General features: G+C 43.0%; 1 protein-coding gene across 9 annotated transcripts in view; it reads right to left on the bottom strand.

Moving 5' to 3' along the window:
• LOC110537856 (mitochondrial Rho GTPase 1-A) overlaps positions 1 to 21,819 on the bottom strand; it is a 31,409-nt gene extending 9,590 nt beyond the window's left edge. For 3 of the 9 annotated variants that reach the window (XR_016485415.1, XR_016485416.1, XM_090194142.1), the window contains exons 1-18: positions 21,343 to 21,798; positions 18,529 to 18,669; positions 18,239 to 18,282; positions 18,094 to 18,147; positions 17,850 to 17,902; positions 16,077 to 16,185; positions 13,984 to 14,085; positions 13,698 to 13,796; positions 12,786 to 12,894; positions 12,286 to 12,406; positions 11,677 to 11,761; positions 11,294 to 11,439; positions 11,045 to 11,145; positions 10,717 to 10,847; positions 10,218 to 10,301; positions 9,500 to 9,622; positions 8,934 to 9,136; positions 1,696 to 1,818 (exon numbers count right to left, since the gene is read on the bottom strand). Coding sequence is in view for 6 of the 9 variants with exons in the window: in XM_090194142.1 (XP_090050268.1) it covers positions 1,696 to 1,818; positions 8,934 to 9,136; positions 9,500 to 9,622; positions 10,218 to 10,301; positions 10,717 to 10,847; positions 11,045 to 11,145; positions 11,294 to 11,439; positions 11,677 to 11,761; positions 12,286 to 12,406; positions 12,786 to 12,894; positions 13,698 to 13,796; positions 13,984 to 14,085; positions 16,077 to 16,185; positions 17,850 to 17,902; positions 18,094 to 18,147; positions 18,239 to 18,282; positions 18,529 to 18,669; positions 21,343 to 21,379 (1,865 nt within the window). In the remaining 3 variants the exon portion in view is untranslated. Of the gene's footprint in view, positions 1 to 1,695; positions 1,819 to 8,933; positions 9,137 to 9,499; positions 9,623 to 10,217; positions 10,302 to 10,716; positions 10,848 to 11,044; positions 11,146 to 11,293; positions 11,440 to 11,676; positions 11,762 to 12,285; positions 12,407 to 12,785; positions 12,895 to 13,697; positions 13,797 to 13,983; positions 14,086 to 16,076; positions 16,186 to 17,849; positions 17,903 to 18,093; positions 18,148 to 18,238; positions 18,283 to 18,528; positions 18,670 to 19,343 lie in introns of all 9 variants that reach the window. The other 6 variants (XR_016485417.1, XM_090194145.1, XM_090194143.1 and 3 more) reach the window with 5 other exon arrangements.
• Positions 21,820 to 21,967: the final 148 nt, after the last annotated feature.

Here is a 21,967-nt window from a genome sequence, read left to right on the forward strand (position 1 = left end):
CCTGAAAGGCCGCTCAGCAAGGAAGAAGCCACTGCTCCAAAACCGCCATAAAAAAGCCAGCCTACGGTTTGCAACTGCACATGGGGACAAAGATTGTACTTTTTGGAGAAATGTCCTCTGGTCTGATGAAACAAAAATGGAACTGTTTGGCCATATTGACCATCGCTATGTTTGGAGGAAAAAGGGGGAGGCTTGCAAGCCGAAGAACACCATCCCAACCGTGAAGCACGAGGGTGGCAGCATCATGTTGTGGGGGTGCTTTGCTGCAGGAGGGACCCTTCACAAAATAGATAGCATCATGAGGCAGGAAAATTATGTGGATATATTGAAGCAACATCTCAAGACATCAGCCAGGAAGTTAAAGCTTGGTCGCAAATGGGTCTTCCAAATGAACAATGACCCCAAACATAGTTCCAAAGATATGACAAAATGGCTTAAGGACAACAAAGTCAAGGTATTGGAGTGGCCATCACAAAGCCCTGACCTCAATCCCATAGAAAAAGTGTGTGCGAGCAAAGAGGCCTACAAAGCTGACTCAGTTACACCAGCTCTGTCAGGAGGAATGGGCCAAAATTCACCCAACTTATTTTGGGAAGCTTGTGGAAGGATACCCGAAACGTTTGACCCAAGTTAAAGAATTTAAAAGGTAATGCTACCAAATACTATTTGAGTGTATGTAAACTTCTGACCCACTGGGAATGTGATGAAAGAAATGTGTGATGAATGTGATGAAAGAAATGTGATGAAAGAAAGCTGAAATAAATAATTCTCTCTACTATTATTCTGACATTTCACATTCTTAATAAAGTGGTGATCCTAACTGACCTAAGACATGGAATTTTTACTAGGATTAAATGTCAGGAATTGTGAAAAACTGAGTTTAAATGTATTTGGCTAAGGTGTATGTAACTTCTGACTTCAACTGTATGTATGTATATACACACACACTTTTTTGAAAAACGCTTTCGGTTTAAACTTAAAACGACTAAAACCAGACAAAGTTTGTAGAAAAGATAATTGACCTATATTTATTTTATAATATAATCTTTGAGAACTAGAAAATCAACAAAATAAAAGCTTGATCTAATTTTGGAGTACTTTAGGCATGGCTGGATTACCAATCGGGCACATGCCCAGGGGCCCTGATTTGGATACCCATTTATTTTGTTTGAGTATAAGAACACAGAATTAACATTGAGGGGCAACACTGGCTGCATTGGACTGAGCTCTCTTGTTACTGAGCTCTCGTTGTAAGAGAGATCGGGACAGAGAGATGGGGACAGAGAGATGGGGATAGAAGCAGCTTGGACAATCCACTTGATTGAGTTAAAACAAATAAGGAGAGCAAATAAATGGAGTCTTGAAACCTCCTTGTCAACTCTATAGCCGATATGAGTACTTGGAATACAGTCTTATAAACCCACCCATAGAATCATATGAAATTCAATGGAGATGTGCAAATCAGGCCTGGAGATCGAAATAAGATCTCAGAATTTAAACTTTTTTCCAGTTTTCCATTGTGGATATGCAGTGTAAACCTGACTATGAGGAAGCATTGAGGGAGAAGAGGAGAAAAACCTTCACCCATGTTAGAAAGCTAGGGTCTCCCGCCTCATGGGGGAGAGAGAGAGAGAGTGAGAGCGAGAGAGAGAGAGAGGACGGGCTGTTAAACACTACAGTATTTACAGTATGGACCTGTTCAGAACAACACTGTAGAATTTGGCCTTTATATTTGTCAGTAGCTGGGACCGGAGGATGTTCTGACAGATGCAGAAGGTACACCTGTTGCAGGTACACATGCAGCGGAGCTTGGCGTGGCTGAGGAGACACAATCACAACACACGCACGCACATACAAACACACAAAGATGAAGTCAGATCCACATTTGTACACGTTTCCATGGAAACATCACCGTGGGATGGCAGAACCCTGAAAGACAGACCCTGTTCTAGCACCAGATGGGGGGGCTTGGACTTTGGGTGACTGAGTTATGAAATAAGAACTCCATCACTAACAAAGGCAAAGAAGATTGGTTATTACTTTACTAAGTACTGTAATACACAGAAAGTGGTAAGAACTAAGTACTGAGCATTATGAAAGTTACATAGCTTGAGAAACATTCTTCACATACATACATACATACATACATACATACATACATACAGAAGGAGACATGTCCTCTGTAATAACATACAGAAGGAGACATGTCCTCTGTAATAACATACAGAAGGAGACATGTCCTCTGTAATAACATACAGAAGGAGACATGTCCTCTGTAATAACATACAGAAGGAGACATGTCCTCTGTAATAACATACAGAAGGAGACATGTCCTCTAATAACATACAGAAGGAGACATGTCCTCTAATAACATACAGAAGGAGACATGTCCTCTGTAATAACATACAGAAGGAGACATGTCCTCTAATAACATACAGAAGGAGACATGTCCTCTGTAGTAACATACAGAAGGAGACATGTCCTCTAATAACATACAGAAGGAGACATGTCCTCTGTAATAACATACAGAAGGAGACATGTCCTCTAATAACATACAGAAGGAGACATGTCCTCTGTAATAACATACAGAAGGAGACATGCCCTCTGTAATAACATACAGAAGGAGACATGCCCTCTGTAATAACATACAGAAGGAGACATGTCCTCTGTAATAACATACAGAAGGAGACATGTCCTCTGTAATAACATACAGAAGGAGACATGTCCTCTGTAATAACATACAGAAGGAGACATGTCCTCTGTAATAACATACAGAAGGAGACATGTCCTCTAATAACATACAGAAGGAGACATGTCCTCTGTAATAACATACAGAAGGAGACATGTCCTCTAATAACATACAGAAGGAGACATGTCCTCTGTAATAACATACAGAAGGAGACATGTCCTCTGTAATAACATACAGAAGGAGACATGTCCTCTAATAACATACAGAAGGAGACATGTCCTCTGTAATAACATACAGAAGGAGACATGTCCTCTGTAATAACATACAGAAGGAGACATGTCCTCTGTAATAACATACAGAAGGAGACATGTCCTCTGTAATAACATACAGAAGGAGACATGTCCTCTAATAACATACAGAAGGAGACATGTCCTCTGTAGTAACATACAGAAGGAGACATGTCCTCTAATAACATACAGAAGGAGACATGTCCTCTGTAATAACATACAGAAGGAGACATGTCCTCTAATAACATACAGAAGGAGACATGTCCTCTGTAATAACATACAGAAGGAGACATGCCCTCTGTAATAACATACAGAAGGAGACATGCCCTCTGTAATAACATACAGAAGGAGACATGTCCTCTGTAATAACATACAGAAGGAGACATGTCCTCTGTAATAACATACAGAAGGAGACATGTCCTCTGTAATAACATACAGAAGGAGACATGTCCTCTGTAATAACATACAGAAGGAGACATGTCCTCTAATAACATACAGAAGGAGACATGTCCTCTGTAATAACATACAGAAGGAGACATGTCCTCTAATAACATACAGAAGGAGACATGTCCTCTGTAATAACATACAGAAGGAGACATGTCCTCTGTAATAACATACAGAAGGAGACATGTCCTCTAATAACATACAGAAGGAGACATGTCCTCTGTAATAACATACAGAAGGAGACATGTCCTCTGTAATAACATACAGAAGGAGACATGTCCTCTGTAATAACATACAGAAGGAGACATGTCCTCTGTAATAACATACAGAAGGAGACATGTCCTCTGTAATAACATACAGAAGGAGACATGTCCTCTGTAATAACATACAGAAGGAGACATGTCCTCTGTAATAACATACAGAAGGAGACATGCCCTCTGTAATAACATACAGAAGGAGACATGTCCTCTAATAACATACAGAAGGAGACATGTCCTCTGTAATAACATACAGAAGGAGACATGTCCTCTGTAATAACATACAGAAGGAGACATGTCCTCTAATAACATACAGAAGGAGACATGTCCTCTGTAATAACATACAGAAGGAGACATGTCCTCTAATAACATACAGAAGGAGACATGTCCTCTGTAATAACATACAGAAGGAGACATGTCCTCTGTAATAACATACAGAAGGAGACATGTCCTCTGTAATAACATACAGAAGGAGACATGTCCTCTGTAATAACATACAGAAGGAGACATGTCCTCTGTAATAACATACAGAAGGAGACATGTCCTCTGTAATAACATACAGAAGGAGACATGCCCTCTGTAATAACATACAGAAGGAGACATGTCCTCTAATAACATACAGAAGGAGACATGTCCTCTGTAATAACATACAGAAGGAGACATGTCCTCTGTAATAACATACAGAAGGAGACATGTCCTCTAATAACATACAGAAGGAGACATGTCCTCTGTAATAACATACAGAAGGAGACATGTCCTCTGTAATAACATACAGAAGGAGACATGTCCTCTGTAATAACATACAGAAGGAGACATGTCCTCTGTAATAACATACAGAAGGAGACATGTCCTCTGTAATAACATACAGAAGGAGACATGTCCTCTGTAATAACATACAGAAGGAGACATGTCCTCTGTAATAACATACAGAAGGAGACATGCCCTCTGTAATAACATACAGAAGGAGACATGCCCTCTGTAATAACATACAGAAGGAGACATGTCCTCTAATAACATACAGAAGGAGACATGTCCTCTGTAATAACATACAGAAGGAGACATGTCCTCTGTAATAACATACAGAAGGAGACATGTCCTCTAATAACATACAGAAGGAGACATGTCCTCTGTAATAACATACAGAAGGAGACATGTCCTCTGTAATAACATACAGAAGGAGACATGCCCTCTGTAATAACATACAGAAGGAGACATGTCCTCTAATAACATACAGAAGGAGACATGTCCTCTGTAATAACATACAGAAGGAGACATGTCCTCTGTAATAACATACAGAAGGAGACATGTCCTCTAATAACATACAGAAGGAGACATGTCCTCTGTAATAACATACAGAAGGAGACATGTCCTCTGTAATAACATACAGAAGGAGACATGTCCTCTGTAATAACATACAGAAGGAGACATGTCCTCTGTAATAACATACAGAAGGAGACATGTCCTCTGTAATAACATACAGAAGGAGACATGTCCTCTGTAATAACATACAGAAGGAGACATGTCCTCTGTAATAACATACAGAAGGAGACATGTCCTCTAATAACATACAGAAGGAGACATGTCCTCTAATAACATACAGAAGGAGACATGTCCTCTAATAACATACAGAAGGAGACATGTCCTCTGTAATAACATACAGAAGGAGACATGTCCTCTAATAACATACAGAAGGAGACATGTCCTCTGTAATAACATACAGAAGGAGACATGTCCTCTGTAATAACATACAGAAGGAGACATGTCCTCTAATAACATACAGAAGGAGACATGTCCTCTGTAATAACATACAGAAGGAGACATGTCCTCTGTAATAACATACAGAAGGAGACATGTCCTCTGTAATAACATACAGAAGGAGACATGTCCTCTGTAATAACATACAGAAGGAGACATGTCCTCTGTAATAACATACAGAAGGAGACATGTCCTCTGTAATAACATACAGAAGGAGACATGTCCTCTGTAATAACATACAGAAGGAGACATGTCCTCTAATAACATACAGAAGGAGACATGTCCTCTAATAACATACAGAAGGAGACATGTCCTCTGTAATAACATACAGAAGGAGACATGTCCTCTGTAATAACATACAGAAGGAGACATGTCCTCTGTAATAACATACAGAAGGAGACATGTCCTCTAATAACATACAGAAGGAGACATGTCCTCTGTAATAACATACAGAAGGAGACATGTCCTCTAATAACATACAGAAGGAGACATGTCCTCTGTAATAACATACAGAAGGAGACATGTCCTCTGTAATAACATACAGAAGGAGACATGTCCTCTGTAATAACATACAGAAGGAGACATGTCCTCTGTAATAACATACAGAAGGAGACATGTCCTCTGTAATAACATACAGAAGGAGACATGTCCTCTGTAATAACATACAGAAGGAGACATGTCCTCTGTAATAACATACAGAAGGAGACATGTCCTCTGTAATAACATACAGAAGGAGACATGTCCTCTGTAATAACATACAGAAGGAGACATGTCCTCTGTAATAACATACAGAAGGAGACATGCCCTCTGTAATAACATACAGAAGGAGACATGTCCTCTGTAATAACATACAGAAGGAGACATGTCCTCTGTAGTAACATACAGAAGGAGACATGTCCTCTGTAATAACATACAGAAGGAGACATGTCCTCTGTAATAACATACAGAAGGAGACATGTCCTCTGTAATAACATACAGAAGGAGACATGTCCTCTGTAATAACATACAGAAGGAGACATGTCCTCTGTAATAACATACAGAAGGAGACATGTCCTCTGTAATAACATACAGAAGGAGACATGTCCTCTGTAATAACATACAGAAGGAGACATGTCCTCTGTAATAACATACAGAAGGAGACATGTCCTCTAATAACATACAGAAGGAGACATGTCCTCTGTAGTAACATACACCTTTCATTAGTGGTAATACCACAATCATCCTTAGGTAGAAGAGGGGAAAAGCCACAGAGAATGAAGGAAATAGTGACAAAGTGATGAGAAAGTTCAGGGTAATTCAATAAAAACAGCTAACCCGTCTCAGAATCTCCAGATTGACCATTAAAATACATGGAACTAAACCATTATAATCGTACCTGTTGGCCTGGGTTATATAGCATGAATCACTCTGACCTACAGTCGATCTGCAGCCTGAGACGGTACTGAAACAGTCCGTACCAAATCCCCAACGAACGCAGAATAATAGTAGTGCCCTAACTACATAAAGAACTCTGTTCACTATCAAGAGAGATGTCTGAAACAGTCCGTACCAAATCCCCAACGAACGCAGAATAATAGTAGTGCCCTAACTACATAAAGAACTCTGTTCACTATCAAGAGAGATGTCTGAAACAGTCCGTACCAAATCCCCAACGAACGCAGAATAATAGTAGTGCCCTAACTACATAAAGAACTCTGTTCACTATCAAGAGAGATGTCTGAAACAGTCCGTACCAAATCCCCAACGAACGCAGAATAATAGTAGTGCCCTAACTACATAAAGAACTCTGTTCACTATCAAGAGAGATGTCTGAAACAGTCCGTACCAAATCCCCAACGAACGCAGAATAATAGTAGTGCCCTAACTACATAAAGAACTCTGTTCACTATCAAGAGAGATGTCTGAAACAGTCCGTACCAAATCCCCAACGAACGCAGAATAATAGTAGTGCCCTAACTACATAAAGAACTCTGTTCACTATCAAGAGAGATGTCTGAAACAGTCCGTACCAAATCCCCAACGAACGCAGAATAATAGTAGTACCCTAACTACATAAAGAACTCTGTTCACTATCAAGAGAGATGTCTGAAACAGTCCGTACCAAATCCCCAACGAACGCAGAATAATAGTAGTGCCCTAACTACATAAAGAACTCTGTTCACTATCAAGAGAGATGTCTGAAACAGTCCGTAGCAAATCCCCAACGAACGCAGAATAATAGTAGTGCCCTAACTACATAAAGAACTCTGTTCACTATCAAGAGAGATGTCTGAAACAGTCCGTACCAAATCCCCAACGAACGCAGAATAATAGTAGTGCCCTAACTACATAAAGAACTCTGTTCACTATCAAGAGAGATGTCTGAAACAGTCCGTACCAAATCCCCAACGAACGCAGAATAATAGTAGTGCCCTAACTACATAAAGAACTCTGTTCACTATCAAGAGAGATGTCTGAAACAGTCCGTACCAAATCCCCAACGAACGCAGAATAATAGTAGTACCCTAACTACATAAAGAACTCTGTTCACTATCAAGAGAGATGTCTGAAACAGTCCGTACCAAATCCCCAACGAACGCAGAATAATAGTAGTGCCCTAACTACATAAAGAACTCTGTTCACTATCAAGAGAGGTGTCTGAAACAGGTGAAGCACTGTAGTGTATAGAGCAGAAGCTGCTGATGATTTCTGTCAAAAGACTTCCATCCTAGAGTCCAGTCATTTGAAGAGCGAGGGCCTGGATTCTTAGCTATAGGCCTCTATGCCTTGGGAAAGACAATGCTTTTAACATTAGATAACGGGAGTTCTTCCCTGTATAGCGGAGATTTAAGGCTCAATTAAATGGACATTAATCTAACCCAATGGATAATCTCTAACTCCACCTCTCATAGAGAATGAATGGCTAAGACTGTCAACAACTCCACCTCTCATAGAGAATGAATGGCTAAGACTGTCAACAAGTCAATAACACCCATTCAGTACAGCTGACTGGGGAGACTTCCTTCAAGGCCAAAGGATTTTCAGTGGATTACCTTCATTTTGGGACATAAAATGGCCTAGTCATCACCTTACAGTTAAACTTATCGTACCACAACACATTGACAGTTGCCAACGCTAAGGATCTGAAATAAAACAGCACCTAAAATATCTCACCCTCTCAGGAAGAAGCAGCTTAATGTAGGACTAGAGAGGAAGGGAGACATGGAGGACTGGGCTCACCCCTGCTCATACAAAGAGGATCAATAGAAAGCCAGGGGTGTCTGGAGACGTCATACAGGACGTAACGAGGTCACAGAGGGCTGGCTGGAGGAAAAGACTACGAGGTGACGGTGAAGTCAGAGGATGGATTTAGGACCACTATGGTCTTTGAGGGGACTATACTCACGGGTACATGGCCATGGTGGTGAGTTTGGTGTAGAGGTCTTTGAGGGGACTATACTCACGGGTACATGGCCATGGTGGTGAGTTTGGTGTAGAGGTCTTTGAGGGGACTATACTCACGGGTACATGGCCATGGTGGTGAGTTTGGTGTAGAGGTCCTTGTTGGGGGCGTCCACCGTGTTGCAGGTCCAGGGTTGGGGCGGGTGCAGCTTGTTCTTGCGGCAGAAGTCCAGCGGGGTCAGGCTGTAGTGCTGGCGCGCCTCGTGCAGGTCTGACTTGGAGGCGATCATCATGCACGGCGTCTTGCTGTCCATGAAGTATTGCTGTCATGGGTCAAAAGGTTCAAGTTCAGAGGTTAGTTATAAGAACAAGACGAGGTAAGGATTGTTGATATCATAACATTTTGGTAAACAGTTTCAGAAGGTGAAAAGCTGAAAGCTGAGAAGTCCCTCTATTACAGGTTAGTGAATCAAGGATCAGGGCCCATATTCACAAAGCATCTCAAGTGGAGTGCTGATCTAGGATCAGTTTAGCCTTTTAGATCATAACGAATAGGATTACATGGACAGGGAGGGACCTGATCCAAGATCAGTCCTCCTACTATAGACATGTGGTGAATACAGGCCCAGGACTAAACTAAGGACTGATGGATTTGATACAGTTTGTCAGTTAGGTACTGTACACACCTTGTAGACCTTGGCACAGTACTCAAAGGAGCGCGGGTTGTTGACGTCATACACCAGACAGACCACATCACACGCCAGGTCCTCCTCTGAGAGGAAGTCAAAGTCTGGCATCACCTCATGAAGCTACAGGGAGACAAAAGAGGAGAGAAGCGGGGAGGAGAGAGGGGTGAAGAGGAGAGAGGGGTGAAGAGGAGAGAGGGGTGAAGAGGGGTGAAGAGGAGAGAGGGGTGAAGAGGAGAGAGGGGTGAAGAGGAGAGAGGGGTGAAGAGGAGAGAGGGGTGAAGAGGGGAGAGGGGTGAAGAGGAGTGAGAGGGGTGAAGAGGAGAGAGGGGTGAAGAGGAGAGAGGGGTGAAGAGGGGAGAGGGGTGAAGAGGGGAGAGGTGTGAAGAGGAGAGAGGGGTGAAGAGGAAAGAGGGGTGAAGAGGAGAGAGGGGTGAAGAGGAGAGAGGGGTGAAGAGGGGAGAAGGGGGAAATAGTTGAGACCGTTCAATGTCAACGTTTCAGCAGAAAGGCCTCTCTAATATTCACTGTGTCACACTGAACATATTAGTTTCCAAAACATACGAGGGGAAAACACTCATGATTTACTGCTAGACAGCTGGACACATAAAACACAGTATTATAAATGATACAACTGTATTATAATCCATCTCCCGGGGTTTTAATCTTGTTACCGGGCAGAAAGCATGGATACGGGGAGAGAGATGCACAGCCTCACCAGTAAGTACTTCTCCTGGCCGTAGACATACGTGGTGTTGATGGAGTAAAACGATTTATGGTCTTCTCTGATCTTCCGCTGTTTCTGTTAAGTAACGCAGAAAAACACACATTCACCACTCCACATTGATACAACAGTACATGTTATTCCTCACTGCTAAATAGTTAAGTTTGTATAATAATAATAATAATAATAGATAGTTTGCTATGTCTTAAAGGAGTTGGTAACACAGTAACAGACTGCCCAAGTCACCCTGGCTACTTAAGAGTAGCTATGAAACAGAAATGTGTGCTTAGCAGGTAGCAGTGAGCCTTCCATGGAAAAGCCAGGAACATGTACATTAGGCACCAAATTAGGAAAAAAACTGAATGAAACAGGGAGGGACTACCTGAATTTGTCCAATAAGAAAAAAACATATATATTTTTGCATTGCAAAACATTTTGCTGGGGTGTGCCATAATGAATACACCCCAGTTGTCCGGTAGCTCCAGGGACTCACCAGCAGGTTGCGACCCAGAAAGGCCTGCAGGAAGCTGGTCTTGCCACTCCCCCTGGCTCCCAGAATGTTACAGCGGAAGACGCTGCGCTGCGTCTGCTTCTTCTGCAGGTCGATGCGCTTGTTACGGGTCACTGAGGGAGGAGAGACGGGTGAGGAACAACATATACAGATATACAGATGCATGTGCGCGCAAACACACAAATACAGTGACTGTAGATTTATAGTAGCTCACCACTAATTATGTTTCAAATGCACAAACAGAGAGGCCACAATAATTAACACCAATACATGACAAGCATATAAACCCAGTCACGCACGCTCACATTACCTGTGATGGCTGCTGCCTGGGACTCCTGCTCACAGATGATTGAGTAGCCAAGGTAGCCCAGGTACTCCAAGCAGCGCTGCACATCCAGGTACGTGGTTAACCTGGCCAATCAGACAATTGAAAGCCTGTTACCATACGAAAGTGAAGAAGTTTGAGTTTCAGCAAAGTGCTGTATAACTGCATTACCAAATCATTCAAGTTAGACAGAGGTAACAGGTAGTGTAGTCCAGGTATGCTGGCCTAACTCACGTCCACTGTGACAGATAACCCTGGTAGGTGATCCAGCCCTGGTCGTTGGTACACACTGTGTTGTTGACGTCGGGGCCCCAGGGCATGTAGGGAAACACTTTGAACAGGTCCTTGACTTCCTCTGGAGACAAGGCACAGTCTCTGTCCTGACACACACACACACACACACAGGTTAGGACCACTGTTCTAAAAATATGATAGCTTTGTGTAGGGTTGCAATATTCCGGTAACTTTCCCAAAAGCCGGTTGGAGGATTCCCTCCCTGCTTATTCCCTCCTGATTCCGGGAAACTTCCAACTGGGACTTTGGGAAAACCTGTGAATGTTTGTCAGTGTGAGGCAGAAGGGAACACAACAGTAGGAGTTATGTCATCCAAGACTTACTTTGTCGTGCTTGTCGAAGACACTCTGGAGGAAGAGGTACGCGTTGTGGTTGAGCTCGGTGGTGCAGTCAGCAGGTATTTTTAGCCTGGCACGGACAAGAGAACATTCCAGATTAATCTCATTAAAAGTGCTATGGCTAAACTGGCATTGTTCAAAAGGCTCACCCTGGGAAAGACCTAGTGCTGCTTGCAAGTCATAACAAGTAGTGTAAAATGCACCCACAGACAGCTTGATGGTTCAGTAGGTTTCATCAACGTTAACATCTTTGACACAGTGTAAAGAAAGTGAGAGCCTGCAGAGAAGATGTCCTTTATCTGCTATTGACTGAAACTGAATTGGGGCCAGAGAGTCATTGTTATGCTCGTCCAGCCTTACATAAACAGGTGTATATCTCCCTCTTTCTGCCCAGAGGTAAGAGTTGCCCATACGTACGGCAGGGTTGTGTTCTGTAGGCGCGAAATGGAAGAAAGTGCTCAAACACAGAGTGAAAGTTATCACCATCTACACTTGTCCAGAACAGGTGGTTTTTGTTTCCGCTGTAAAGCGTTTTACTACGATGTGCCCTAACGTACATGACCCTGGTCCAGGAGGGTTCAAGTGTCCACTCACAGGGGGAACAGGTATTCCTGGTGGAGCTCCAAGTCGTCGTCGTACCCAAACCTCCGCAGCACCGTCCAGGTGGTCTCGTGACGCCCCCTCTGGATGAAAAGCGTGTGCAGAAACAAGAACCCTAGTGGCCAATCAGGGAGAAGAATGGACACACGTCAGAGATACACCCAGACACAACGTTAGAGATGGACACAGTACACTGGTAAAGGGTTATTAAATATGTTATTCATGCATGACCTTTAGTGAAGGTTACAGAAGAGAGTACAAGGGAGAGTGGGCAGAGAAGAGAGAGATGGAAAGAGAAAAGAGAGATTGAATGAGAGAGATGGAGAGAGAATAGAGAGACAATAGAGATTGATTGAGAGAGATGGAGAGACAATAGAGAGATTGAATGAGGGAGATGGAGAGACAATAGAGAGATTGAATGAGAGAGATGGAGAGAGAGAGATTATAGAGAAACTACTGAAAGAAGGGAAGGCCTACAATGTGGTCAGTCTCACCTTTGAGAGTGAGTCCGTTGTCCTCAACTCCGTCCGTCATGTTCTTCCTCACCACGTTCTTGACATCCTCTAAGGCCTGGGGCGCCAGGGGCATGTTGAAACACGTCCTCTACCAGACACACAACACGTGTCACCCACACAGAACTACAATATCCACACAGAACTACTATATCCACACAGAACTACTATACCCACACAGAACTACTATACCCACACAGAACTACTATACCCACACAGAACTACTATACCCACACAGAACTACTATACCCACACAGAACTACTATACCCACACAGAACTACTATACCCACACAGAACTACTATACCCACACATAACTACTATACCCACACAGAACTACTATACCCACACAGAACTACTATACCCACACAGAACTACTATACCCACACAGAACTACTATACCCACACAGAACTACTATACCCACACAGAACTAGAGTGAAGAATGAAAGTCTACAGACAGCACAATGCTGCATCCAAGTGCTTCAACAATAAATCACTCAACACACATCACCTAAACACAACTGAACATACGTCTGGTGAGACCAAAATGGGAAAGAACCAGTCTATTCCAACAAATCTGACACAGCTACTAATGTAACGTGGTTTGGGATATATGAAGTCACAAGCAGATATGTATACAGCTTTGCACCATTTACTAGAGGACAAAAGATGCTCTGAAAGGGTTTCTAAATCAACCACCTGTCTGCAGGCTACCGGTGAACCCACTAATAACCTATCCCTCCCCCTCTCTTCCGCTCACGTTAAAATAAACTGCCATTGGAAAAGGAAGTAAATCAGGTTATTTCACTTCAGCCAGATAAAGCACACAAGCCTGCAGCTACAGCCAAGAAAGGTTTTCCCACAAGGTTTATTTTCCCACAGTGAGGCTCCTACCTGGAAGAAGTTGAGTTCTTTGTCGTTGAGGATGCCATCGTTGTCCAGGTCCGACACTTTGAAGATGCGAGTTAGAGACTTGATGCAAGACGGCTTCATCTGAATAAACACAAAGTATACATTTGAAATATGTAAAATATTATATTCTTGGAGAGCTAAAAAGTAGATGTTGCCTGTGTACCCATGGTAGCGCTAGGAAACGTTTTGATTGCGTAACCTGACCAGGAAGAGTAACTACATAGTTAGGGTAGCTAGGGACCTGGAGTTTTCCCTCTGCCCTCCTCACCTCCTTCTCCTCTGGGCAGTACAGGGGTCCTGTAGGGTGGAGCACTGCCTTCTGGGCATAGTAGAACAGTTCTGAGATGTTCTTCAGGTTTTTGGCAGAGCACTGAGAAACACAAAGATACAGTAACCTCAAAACCAGCTAGAACAATACACTGAGAAACACAAAGATACAGTAACCCCAAAAACAGCTGGAACAATACACTGAGAAACACAAAGATACAGTAACCTCAAAACCAGCTGGAACAATACACTGAGAAACACAAAGATACAGTAACCTCAAAACCAGCTGGAACAATACACTGAAAAACACAAAGACACGGTAACCTCAAAACCAGCTGGAACAATACACTGAGAAACACAAAGATACAGTAACCTCAAAACCAGCTGGAACAATACACTGAGAAACACAAAGATACAGTAACCTCAAAACCAGCTGGAACAATACACTGAAAAACACAAAGACACGGTAATCTCAAAACCAGCTGGAACAATACACTGAAAAACACAAAGACACGGTAATCTCAAAACCAGCTGGAACAATACACTGAGAAACACAAAGACACGGTAACCTCAAAACCAGCTGGAACAATACACAGACAAAAAGACCCCTGCTGGGGTCTAACAACCATGTATTGGAAAGTAGACAGGAAACCATTATGTTCACTTTAGTAACATCTTTAGGGTTCCCGAGTGGCGCAGCAGTCTTAAGGCACTACATCTCAGTGCAAGAGGCGTCACTGCAGTCCCTGGTTTGAATCCAGGCTGCATCACATCCGGCCATGATTGGGAGTCCCACTTGTGGACAATTGGCCCAGGGTCATCCGGGTTAGGCCATCATTGTAAATAATAATGTGTTCTTAACTGTCTTGCCTAGTTAAATAAAGGTTACATTTACAAATTCTAAAACCATTATGGGTACTGTAGGACATTAGCCGCCACTGTTGAAATAAAGGGTTAAGCCGGCATTTCATTGTACTAAACCATGTGTATATGACAAACCATCACCTATCCCACTTCTTTAACTACTTACACATCAATTGGTTCTCAAGTTGTGCATTGCAGATTTATGGTGCTTCAGTGAAAAAAACACTCAAGCCGCAAGACCAACCTCTTAGTGGTCTAAATGAGGTCATGGAAAGCAGAACGTCATCTCTCAATGTGAAACTAGGGTCCAGAAACAGCCAGGCTATAAACCCCAGTGGCGTTGCCATGACAAGGGGCTGATTCCACACAGGGGGGAAGAGAGTGTACAGATGTTAAATATGTAGAGACTGAACAGTGTTGCATCACATACAAGTACCCATGAACCAGGTTGTCACTTTAACACATCTGACTGTGTGTATTCTGTGTGTGTGTGTTCCAACACGTCGTCCCCTCCACTACTTTTATCCTGTAATGAATCTAGCCAGAGAGGACATGTGACTGGGTTGTCACATGAGACCAATGGAAGAGTGATGTAGCCAACTACTTTCCTCCATTATAGAAATGCATCTCAGCACACACACTCAGTCAGTCAGTAGAAAGACACAGAGGGGTCATGTTCATTAGGCACCAAATAAAACAAAGAAACTGACTGAAAAGGGCTAATTTACTATGTGGACTTGGCCAATAAATGCTTATTTTTATTTTACGTTGCAAAATGTTTTATTTTGTGTGCCATAATGAATACTGCCAGGGTCTCTGCAGCAGAAAGACAGACTAATTTACCCGCCAACAGATAACATTCTAACTGAAGTCAGGGGTTAGCTGAAACATTAGGAGTCTCCCAGCCCAGGGCCAGCAGACAACCTACATCACAAGGTCAATGCATCAATTAGATTTTTTTATGCTGTTTTCAGCTGTTGGGATTTCAGAACCGGGATAGAATATGAAACCATTGTTGATCAAAGTTCTGCAGGCCTGAATTCAATTAATCAGATGATCAGAGACCCTTAAAATACATTTCTAGTAGTTCAATACCATTTTGATTGAGCCTCAACGCAAGTGTAACACAACAACTTTCATTAGCCTAGCTATATGGTCATTCTCAATGTACTCTTGCTAGGCACTCAAAATGGAGGCGGTAAACAGAGTCACCAGTCAGTGTTCTCTTACCTCCACGCAGGTCTCAATGTCAGAGTACTGGTTCATGATGGGCAGGATGGTCTCCATACTGCTGTGTTCTACCAGGTCTGACTTATTCCCCACCAGGATCAGTGGTACCCTGCAACAACATCATCATACATGATCTTATATGGGGCGGCAGGGAAGCCTAGTGGTTAGAGCGTTGGACTAGTAACCGAAAGGTTGCAAGTTCATATCCCCGAGCTGACAAAGTACAAATCTGTCGTTCTGCCCCTGAACAGGCAGTTAACCCATCGTCATTGAAAATGTATCCATTCATTCAAAAGGAAGGTGAATTTCATTGTCATTACCATTGGAGGAGAAAGGCACAGTTAGGGCTCTGAGAAAACAATCATGAGAATTCATTGTCTGAGAATGTCTCAAAAAGGAATATTTTGTCCTCAGGGGTCCAATAGATTGTCAGTGTCACCTAACAGATCAAACCTTCAAACTACAGTATGTTATACTAAACTCTAACCGTAATCCAGGCAGACTTAGCCTTGACACCGGATCCTATTAAAGAAATCCAGGCTCAATCCAAGACGTTATCTGGCTGTCTGCCGGAACACACAAAGCAGAATGAACACTATGGTCCTTTAAAACCTACTGTATGTAAAATGCAGTGTTCTATATGGAAAATAAACATGTGATTCTAGGTGACAACATAAGGCTAAAAACATTAGGACAGTTTTCCTCAGAGAATATAGTCCGCTCCATGTTTTGTTCCCTTGCCACGATACCTCAGAGTATCGTGATACTGGTATTGTGACAACCCTAAAATCAATGTTGTCTGGCTGTCTGCTGCTATACAAACACTCAACATACTGTATAATGGTAGATTAAATCAATGTTGTCTGGCTGTCTGCAATTCAACTTACAGCTAAGAGGTGACAACAATGTCCATGACCTTCTGCTTCCCATATGGAAAACTGAAAACTGTCTTTTTTCATTTGACCCCTTTTTCCTCCCCAATTTCATTGTATCCTAATTGGAAGTTACAGTCTTGTCTCGTCGCTGCAACTCCAGTACGGACTAGGAAGAGGCAAAGGTCGAGAGCCGTGCGTCCTACAAAACAGGACCCAACCAAGCCGCACTGCTTCTTGACACAATGCCCACTTAACCCGGAAGCCAGTCACACCAATGTGTCGGAGGAAACACACCGTACACCTGGTGATCTTGTCAGCGTGCACTGCGCACCGGCCCGCCACAGGAGTCGCTAGAGCGCGATGGGACAAGGACATCCATTCCAGCCAAACCCTCCCTAACCCGGACGACGCTGGGCCAATTGTGCCCCGTCCCATGGGTCTCCCGGTCCTGGTCGGCTGCGACAGAGCCTGGACTCTAACCAGGATCTCTAGTGGCACAGCGATGCAGTAGACCACTGCACCACTCAGGATGCCGTATCACACAGTATTACATTACATAGCCATTAGTCATTCAGTAACCTTTCCTCTATTATCACACTGATATGGAGTAGGTTACACAAACAGGTACAAGGTAGTGTACTTTCCCTTGTCTATGACATAACTGGTCCATATAGCAGGCTGGTCTTATAATGAATGGCATGTCATTGAAATGACTTGACACCCGTTTCAATCTACTAAGTGAAATGTGGCAAAGCTGTCAAAAACTACACCAGCACTTTAGGTGTTGGTGCAGTCATTTCCAAATGCACCGGGGATTTAGTAACAGACTGTATACCCCCACTGTCCCTGACCAAGGGGACACACACACACACACACCACAAGCACACTACACACACACCTGCTATCCTTGTCCGTCCTGTCGTTTATGAGGGGAATCCAATGACTTGTCACCTAGAAGAGAGAAAACACGTATCAAACCCTGTTACAGCTGCACTGCCAAAACTCAGAACACAGGCCTGCCCTGCGCTCTCTTTAATTCAATATGGCCGACATGGTGAACAGAGTTAACAACGTGTAGGCAGTGCGCTGTTACTAAATCAAGACATAAAATGTCAGAGAGAATGCTTGGTTTATAAACTGACCTTCTCAATGGACTTCTTGTTGTTGACTGAGTAAACTATGCAAATAACATTTGCCTGTAAAAAAGAGAGAATGTTATTCTACCTTGGTGGGGATAGATGTTTACTTTATGGGGATAATACAGGGTTAAAATGGTATCCTACCAACCTTTGATATTTCTTGATACAACTGCTCGTCTGACTGTTCTGCTTCTACAGACACAAGACAACAACATCAAAGACAGTATGATATTGTCTTGTCAATCTGACACGTCTCCTACTCCACTGTCGTAAGTACTGTCAGTAGAGCACAGTTTCCAGCCATAACATGCATTGACTGAATCCCAGTTCCGAAAAATAATAGTCTGTCTGTAGGGGCAGTCTAGTAACACTGAACAGTGTTCAGCATTAAACATTCAGTATTTATTGACGTTCAGGCTGTATGGTCTGTGGAGTTACCTGAGTAGTCCACTATGTGTGTGGGGACTCTCTCTGGAGTTACGTCTGCTGGGATGGTGATCTCCTCTGCTCGAAGGGGAACGTCGTCAGGGAACTCCTCGCTGACCAGTGACATGATCAGAGACGTCTTCCCCACTTTGGCTGTGGAGACGAGAGGACAAGTGTGTGAGTCAGACAGAAGCATCAGTGTGTGATTGCAATCAGGATAGCCTGATTCCAGATCTATTTGTGCTGTCTTGCCAACTCCTATGGTCATGTGACAATGACAGTGACAATGACCATAGGAGTTGGCGAGACGGCACAAACAGATCTGGAACCAGGCTACAATGAGGAGATACTCCCTGTGATGGGAGACATCATCAATTGAGCTTTAGTGTCACCTCTCAACATTGTACCATTCAATGTGCAGGTTTCAAGGTAATGTCACGTGGACAAGTACAGTGCCATGCTGTTCTTTGCCAGCTCTAACCCCAACAGTGCAGTAATCAATATCAATGTTGAACAAAAACGAACAAGGTGGAGCAAAAACATGAGAAATAGAAATAAGAACATGAAGTAAGTATGCTATATACATGGTCAGTTCCAATAGCATATTTACAATGTGCAGAGATACTGATAGGGGTATATATGTATAGGGGTAAGGTGACTAAGCATCAGGAAATATGATAAAAAGAGTAGCATATATGATGAATGTATGTGAGTGCGTGTGCGTAGAGTCAGTATAAATATTTGCAGCCCCAGGGATGTGGATGGGGGAGTGCTCGCCCCCTCCCCCGTTTCCTGTAGTCCAAGATCAGCTCCTTGGTCTTACTGACGTTGAGGGAAAGGTTGTTGCTCCGGGACCACACTGTCATGTAACTGACATCCTCCCTGTAGGCTGTCTTATCGTCGCTGGTGATCAGGCCTACCACCATCGTGCCGTCAGCAAACTTGGTGTTGGAGTCATGTGCAGAGTACAGGACGGAACTAATCGCACACACCCCTGTGGGGACCCCGTGTTGAGGGTCAGCGTGGCGGAGGTGATGTTGCCTACCCTCACCACCTGGGAGTGGCCCGTCAGGAAGTCCAGGATCCAGTTGCAGAGGGAAGTGTTCAGTCCCAGGGTCCTAAGCTTGGTGACGAGTTTGGAGGTGACAAAGGTGTTGAACGCTGAGCTGTAGTCAATGAACAGCATTCTCACATAGATATTCCTCTTATCTAGGTGGGTGAAGGCAGTGTAGAATGAATTTGAGATTGTGTCGGCTACGGCTCTGCATACATTACAGACTGTTAGACTGATGTGTTGAGTGACTGAAGTGTGAAGATAAGAGCAGCTGGCAAGCATGAACAGGGACTAGTTAAGTGTTGGAGTGTCTTATTAAATTCCATGACTTGATTGAATCCAGCACCATAGAGCACAGCCAGAGGACACAGGGCTGCAGATAGATACTGCACAGAGAGTTGCAGTTCTGATATGGTGCACAGCCAGAGGACACAGGGCTGCAGATACTGCACAGAGAGTTGCAGTTCTGATACGTTTCAACATGCATCCTTTTTTCCTACCATAACCATTGATCTAACGCCGATGGAGGGGTTTTATCAAGCCGGGTTCAATTAGCCTGCAGTAGCTTATTATGTTGAGTCAGATCAGTGAATGGGCTCCTGCTTCAAGGGCGGTAGGACAGTTCACCAAGTTCAAGAACAGGGGCAGCCTCTGCAGGTGCATGGAAAGGACTTGTATCTATGGACACTTGAACTGTGTTTACAGTCTGGCTGCCCAATTCTGATCCTTTTAGACTAATACTTGGTCTTTTGACCAATCAGTTCAGCTCCTTTTCCATTAATTGTGAAAAAGATCAGTAGTGGGCTGTCTGTGTAAATGCATCCTTGGTTGCTGAGTGATATCACCAACGTTAGCATACACACATACGGTTTTGGCTGCCCTCTCAAGGGACCTGTCAGCAATGCCAAAGAGAATGTGTCAATGTAGGTCAGCCAGCCAGTTGCATCTGATAAACAGATGTGAGTGAAGAACACAGGGCAGAAAGGAGGACAACCAGCATGTTGTCACAAGTTCCTTTAAAGGTCTCAGTTCTATCACATTCTACCCAATTTACCAATGTGATCATTGACAATAGTCACTCTCAATTTTTTTTTAAATGACATAGCTTAAATATATATGCATTGTGGATATGGGAGAAGATGAATGTAAATGAAATAGGGCCCTAATTTGCAAAGTGCACTAGATGTGGCAATGGGGATTTGGGAGAAGTGTATTGTGGAGGCCAAAAGTTGCAATGTGGCCAAATGGCTAAAATACACAAATCTGAGCAGAACATGATTTCTACTGGTTCCATGGAATGTCAAGCTGACAGTGTGCACGAGGACAGATCGATAGTGCAAAGCGCGTGCAAGGTTGAGTGAGTGTTCTATTGATACGATCCTAACCTACATTACTAGCTAACTAGTTAATTACTGTGGCTAGAAGTTACACCAAACATACTTTAAATAACTACAGCTACAGTGTGCGTATTACTAAGTGAACGAACCAACAGTCTTTATTAACTAGCCATTCACATTTGACTGCGGCATTTGCTAGTTAGCGAGGTATGTTGTTGGCTTAACATCTTCACAATGTCACATTGAATCAGTTCGATGCAATGGTATTCTTAGTTGTGCGGTCATACAAGTACAAAACACAACCTAGGTGTACATTCGTATATACCCTGTATTTTGATTAATTGAATGTATTCGCGGAGTTAAGCTAGCTAGCATGCTAGCTAATTACTGTGTAGGCATCAAGCGCCAGCTATATTTAATGAATCAGCCACTTACGTTCCCCAACGAGTAATATCCTCACGTCCTTCCTCATATTTGCAACTGTTTTTTTAATTCACAAATCAATAAAGTCTTTGTTCTTTCATAAATATCATATATTCTTTGATGCCGCCCTACAGCAGTTTATCTAATGCCAGGCCTGCGCAGTTTAGACTACGCTGTCAAACTGTGTTCGGCGCCTATTTCTTTGTAGGACAAAACGGACGGAGGAATTTATCCGTTAATTTGTTATATTTTCTCTCGCTTCTTGTACAATTGAAGTTCCACGCTCAACAGCGATACACATTTTTGTAAATTACATAATTGTTTAAAACGCTATATTCCTTTATTTTCTGTACTTTCATGACATTTTGCACGAAATATTTCAGACGCACGCCTCCTCCAAGCTGACCTCCAATACCCGGCAACTACGGCAAACAGTAGCAGACAAACGCTGTCGAAACATACTAGACAACGCATCTGCTACCCTCTAGCGCTCATGTGGTGACATTGGCTTGGAATTCAAATGTAGTGGCTTGATTTGATTGTATTGTGAAATGATAAAGGAGGCAGGGATTCAATTGCTCTCAACTCAGAAGACGCTGAGGGCTCGAATTGAGGGGGTATGTGAGGGTATGGCATA

The sequence above is a fragment of the Oncorhynchus mykiss genome, chromosome 12, assembly GCF_057628025.1.
Source record: "Oncorhynchus mykiss isolate SJ-2025 chromosome 12, ASM5762802v1, whole genome shotgun sequence".
In the NCBI taxonomy this organism is placed as follows: domain Eukaryota; kingdom Metazoa; phylum Chordata; class Actinopteri; order Salmoniformes; family Salmonidae; genus Oncorhynchus; species Oncorhynchus mykiss.